Here is a 6,200-nt window from a genome sequence, read left to right on the forward strand (position 1 = left end):
ACTAACATAGCCCGAGAGAGCACCGCAGGAAATGAACAGCCACACAAAAAGATGAATCCTGACACCAGTGTCAATCTGAGGGCTGGCTGTGACCTGGTCAGTTTAATAACACTCGACACCGCCCTCTTGTGTCAGATATGGTGCACTGCAAATCACCATCGAAAACAATTTAACAGAAGAAAGCAGATTACATCATCTTTAAATTGTGTAACTACCTTAAATTGAATTCCATCTTGCATTGCACATAAAATATTTGATTTGAAGTGTGGAATCGAGATTTCTACCCAATACCCAATCAGTGAAGACGCTTCAGTTTGCGCAAGCGCAGAGCAGAAATACGCGTGAAAACACGGAAGAACAAGAACAAACAACACCCTGCTCGCTGTAATCTCCTTTCAAAGCGTGTTTAAGGAAACGTTAACACTAGCTTCAGTGTTGTATTTGACTTCGTTTTGGTAGTGACAGCTTATATGGAAAAGCATGGCTGCAGCGTCGTTGGTGCTTCTGTAGTTGTGCTGTTTGTGCATCACTGAAAACACTGAAAACAAACAGGCAGTAACTCCCGAGCAACTAAGGAAGATGCCTGCCCGTAATCTTGTGTCACAAGGGATTCCCAACAGCAAAGTTAGGTACTCCAGGTTAGCCACTGATGACGACGGCTACATTGATCTGCAGGTAAGGGAGGATGCATCAGGATAAATTGACCCACTAAATGCTGTATTTTTGTTGGCAAGTTTGAACAAACAGTCAGCGCTCCTCAGGCGGCACAGTTTATATTAAACCAAATATAACTGTATATTAATACTGATTACCTTGTTGTATAGATTGAAGATCATAGTTCAAGTCGAGTTTATTATAAATTTGAAAACAGCTCCTCCAAAGTCACAGAAGACATTATACAGGCGTTTTTGCACCAGTAAATGAACCTTTCTGTGAACAATAGGTGGGTCCACGCTTTAAAACAACTTGAATAACTCTATCATGACAGTTTGGTGAATGCAAGCTACAGTATTTGATCACAAAAAAAATGTACTTACATCTTCAAATACATGACGTAACATGACACTTCCATATCTCGTAAAGGTCACGCCCTCTAAAAAAAAATAACATTTGTCTATCAGTCACAGACTTTGACAACAATTTTAAGTACACTCAACAAAAATATAGGGTAAACGCAACGATAGCTGTAACAGATGTAAGGCTTCTTTTATGCACACAAAAGGTTTATTTCTTTCAAATATTGTTCACAAATTTGTTAAAATTCATGTTAGTGAGCACTTCATCTTTGCCAAGATAATCCATCCACCTGACAGGTGTGGCGCATCAAGATGCTGATCAAACGGCATGATTATTGCACAGGTGCCTCGGACTGGTCACAATAAGAGGCCACTCTAGAATGTGTACTTTTATCTTGCATTTTAACAACTTCTTGAACAAAATTTGAGAGAAATAAACCTTTTGTAACAATAGATGAAATCTTAGATTTTTGTTTACCTTAACTCATAAAATGTCAGAGTGGAAACAAAAGTGTTGCGTTTATATTTTGGTTGAGTCATATTAATTTTGCCTTCCCAGTTCAGTACAAGAGTGGGAAAACAGACACTGCCACAGAGGACCTCATGTGTCAGAGCTAAGTTTTTAATTCAATATTTCTCCTCCTCTGCAGTTCAAGAGGAGCCCACCCAAAGTCCCGTACAAAGCCATAGCACTAGCCACAGTTCTCTTTTTAATCGGCTCTCTGTTAATCATCATTGGCGCCCTTCTCCTGGCAGGATACTTCGGAGCCACTGTGAGTACCTTTTTAAGGCAGAGACTTTATTTCTTACAGCATCACACAGAACAAACAATACATTAAATCAATGTTTTGTGTCTTTCAGGACTCAGACCGAACCGTGCCCGTCCTTATCATTGGGATCCTTGTCTTCCTGCCGGGAATTTACCACCTACGGATAGCTTACTATGCAGCTAAGGGCTACCCAGGGTACTCCTATGATGATATCCCAGACTTTGATGACTGACCTACATCATAGCTTCAGCCTCAGTCTTGCTTCGCTTACATGTACCTTTATTGCTTGCGCTGAATAGAAGGAAGTGTTACCTTTTATAGAAAGTAAGGTTGATTCATTTTTATAAATTACAGTGTTCTTCTGGTAGATTTTTATGCCTGGGTAATTAATGCCTGGCTGCTGTTATGAATCCAGATCAATAGCAGATATTGTTTGATTTGTATATTTGTTTTCTTAGCTTGATAAATTAATACAACTATTATTATATAAATTTTTTTATTTGTATTATGCCATTTTTATCATTCAGATATTCACAGAGGAACCGTATTATTATAAATTTGATTAATGCAGATCAGTGTCAAATTGATGTTACTATTATTATTATTAATAGAAACCACACAGTCTCAGTGTCACTGCCAACACCGAGTTGGCCTGCAATACATTTTAGCTGACAATACAGAGGAATTTAGCCAGTGTGGCTACTTGAAGGTAAATACAGGCTGACACTTTTTTCAGTAGAACCTATTTTCAAAATCAAAATATTTGCATGTAAAAAAAAAGTAATCTTATTCAGTGTCGTCTTTAAATTGAGGTGATCCATCCACCTGTTTAATGGCACAGAAAATAGAATAAAAACTGTCTAAAAAATTATTTACAGTACAATCAAGATCATAAGTATGTGCAAAGATGTCACGCACCTGCATCATATATTATACAACTCCTCTGGCGGTTAAGTGATATGTAATAAAAGGCTGTTATTGTTTGCCACAGTTCAATAGCGCTGTTTGTCTTCCGGTTAATGCCTCCTTACTCTTCAGAGTTGTTCTATGTGGGAGGCTTTCAAGTGATTAATTCCAATCCTTTGATCTCCATATGGTGCACCAGGCCTGTGAGAGTAAAGATTGTCAAACAGTGCAGCACGCAAGCAATTATGGATCTACCAATCTGTTAACAAACCTTTCTCCTTCGATTCTGTGTCATCAGCGCATCTATTTAAGCATACTTTGAAAGTCTGCTGGTGAAAGCTACCTCTTCTATGTTCTTTGCAGAATAATGTCACATGTAAAACACATTTCTAGACAGGGTTGGACTTCTCTAATCCTTTCAGATGCCCCGGTAACCCGCTGCTCACCAAGTGGATAGTTTCAAGGATATAATTGCGTGCGTGTCTCTTTGTTTCTCTTTTCTTGTTATTAACTGTCCATTTAATCAGCCACCAACCACAAACTACCTGGTATTAATTAGATCAGATTATGCACTTCAAAGCAGCTCAGAAACTTTTTTTTTCCTAAATACTGACCCTCTTTTCAGGAGGCTCCCACACACACAAAACCTCTTAGCGGAAAAAGAGATTTACTGCATTGTCCCTGCTACCTACACTTAATTTGCACTTTATTGCCTTGGCAAAATATTTTTATTGGCTGATGTGTGCGTTCACGTAACCCTCGGTTTTAATGACATTATTTCTGTATAAGCAGCCGCTGCTGTTCAAGGAGAATGTCTAAGAATTACAGTTTTTATATGAAAACATAAAAACTTGTACAGTGACATGAGTTGAGTGCCAATAAACATTACAGCTGCTGAGCAGAACCATATCAAGATCAGTGAAGAAAGCAGATCCTTTACTGAAGTCTAAGTACCAATACTGCGATGCAAAAATACACCATTACAAGTAAAAGTCCTGCATGAAAAATCCTACTTACGTAAAAGTACATACTTACTATCAGAAAAATGTAGTTAAGTTTTGAAGTAAAAGTACTGGTTTTGCCCCTCTGACTGGTAGAATATGATATGACCTTCATAGATTATCAATTGTGAAGCATCGGTGTGTAAGGTAGGTAGGTAGGTAGGTATTTACTTTATTAATCCCCGAGGGAAAATTAAATAAAAAATAATTTGCAAGCAGCATGTTACTGCTGTTATTGCTACAGGTGGAGCTAGTTTGAACTACTTTATATCCAGTTTTATACACAGGAACAGCAGAAACATCTGAGGGGTGCTGATGATTATTGATTAGTGGGAGAGGAAAGAAGAAAAAAAACAAAAAGTTCTGATCAATAAGTGTTTCCAGTTCTGGCACTTCTAATCCTGGATTTTTTTTTTTGTGAGATTTTTGAGAATTTGAACATTTATTGAAATTCAACCATGTGTTTAATTTAGAGAGAAAACTTATTTTTTTGTTGGGACAGTTAAAAACTCAGACATCTGAAATGTGACCCCAGCTACCCACTGGTTTTTGTAAGAAGTCAGAAGTCAAGAAGGTTGCAAACCACAGGTTTTCTCTTTAACATTGTGTTGCAAGTTGTTTATATTATCAATTGCCTCACATATTAATTTAAAGATAAATAAAGCTGTCAGATGAATGTAGAGTGGAGGAATAAAATATCAAATGGAAATACTCAAGTAAAGTACAAGAACAATACTGCCCACTTTCTGAGGGGCATTTTAATGAACCAGGTCAATGCCTGTTCATCTATTCTATCAATTATTCCCCTTTTAAAATAAAATTTTTTTTTTAAAAAGTCTATGTTTGTTCCCAGTAATACCGCAGCTCGGTTATCTGGCACCTGATTGGCTATTTTAAAAAGTAATGCAACCAATCACATCCTCATCGGTAAAACGTGATAGTAGATTTTTTTTTTTTCGGGGGCAAAACGTCCAGCACATTTTAGGACATCTCAAAAAGTACTTTTGAGGTAAGGTAATGCAAATCTTTGACTTTGAAGTTAATGTGAAATGGTGAGACATAATCTGTCAGGAATCAATGTTTACTTCACCGGATTTAACATTGGCTATATTGCATTTAAGTAAGCTATAAACTAAGCATAGCTAATGTAATGGCTTGTTTCAGTCTGATCATGTTAGAGAAGGACAGGCTCGACTGAAGTCTGAACAAACACGTGTTTACATAATTTTATGTGTTAGGTTTAAAGGGAGAATAATAACTTATTTTTTAATAGCTTTAACATTAGTTAACGGAAAGCTAATTATTTTAGCTATAACATTTTAATGGCAGTGCAGTTTCTAAAGGGAAAATTATATATACAGCTATATTTTATTTTAGGTTATCTGCTTGTCTAATTAACACATTTCATTGACATTCAGGTTATTAAAAATTTGGCGAATATATTAAGAGTAAAATAGACTATGTACTTATTTCCCCACTTAAAACAAGTGGGGAAGTTTTGGTCGGTTATTAAACTGGAAATGTGAATTTAACAAATTCAAAGTTTTATATTTTTCACTAGCAAGGGCTCTAGCAAGAATAAGGTTGTGTGTGTGTGTGTGTGTGTGTGTGTGTGTGTGTGTGAGAGAGATAAAATAACCACCTTCATATATTTTAAAATGGTTTTGAGTATATCACACCCGTTTTCCAAGAATTTTCTGGACAAATGTTGGACAGACGTTCAGAGGTTTCTTGACAACGCGTCAATAATGTGCCCTGAAGGTGTGTTTTCCTTTTGTTAAGACCACCAGCCTTTCCCACGGAAAGTCGCTTTTGTCCGAGGCGCTAAAGTACCAGCTTCGTCAAGTCACAGAGACAGACGGCCCATGAACGGAAGTAGCTTATCGGACCTTCAACATAAAAGCATTTTACCGTGAGACGGATTCTCAGACTTTGACTGTGAATGCTCCAAGCACAGATGGACTCAGTAATACGATTTCACAGTCTTTAGTATTTCTTTTCAGTAATTTGTTTTTTAGTTCATGTCTGAGCCTGTTATACGTTTCATCTGACCTTGTTAATAGCCACGGACTGTATATCAAAGGGTTGTAGCCTGCGTGGTTATAGATCCAAGATGTGGAAAAGCAATTTTCATCTATTTAAGACCGGAGCCGCGGCTGAGGGACAGGTATTGCAAGGTACATTGTCGTAGTCATTTTGAATAGTCATGGAAATAAGAACCACAAGAAGACTTGTTTTGCCCAAGTGTCCCGGTGTGTACAAGGACCCTAAAACTGTAGCAGCTGAATGTATTCAAACCATCCTAAATCTAGTTTTTTCACCGATGCATTTCCTACTGTGACTTCTCTAAATGTCTTCTGTTAACAATTCTGATTAATGTGTTGATTATTTACACAGCTAATCAAAAATTGTGAAAAAGCCTAATCTTTTTGTGTCGTGTATTTGTTTATTTTATGTTCGGGGTTCAATAACAAACTCAGGAACACCGCAATTTTTTTTTTTTTTAA

General features: G+C 37.1%; 1 protein-coding gene across 1 annotated transcript; it reads left to right on the plus strand.

The window, feature by feature from the left end:
* Window positions 1–344: 344 nt before the first annotated feature.
* tmem230b (transmembrane protein 230b) lies at window positions 345–2,782 on the plus strand. The gene is made up of 3 exons (XM_069138930.1): window positions 345–675; window positions 1,667–1,789; window positions 1,878–2,782. The coding sequence occupies exons 1-3, from the start codon at window positions 580–582 to the stop codon at window positions 2,016–2,018; spliced, it is 360 nt and encodes a 119-aa protein (XP_068995031.1). The 5' UTR covers window positions 345–579; the 3' UTR covers window positions 2,019–2,782.
* The last annotated feature ends 3,418 nt before the right edge of the window (window positions 2,783–6,200 follow it).

The sequence above is a fragment of the Embiotoca jacksoni genome, unplaced genomic scaffold (genome assembly GCF_022577435.1).
Source record: "Embiotoca jacksoni isolate LCO1_2020_lvr unplaced genomic scaffold, fEmbJac1.0.p SCAF_8, whole genome shotgun sequence".
NCBI lineage: Eukaryota > Metazoa > Chordata > Actinopteri > Embiotocidae > Embiotoca > Embiotoca jacksoni.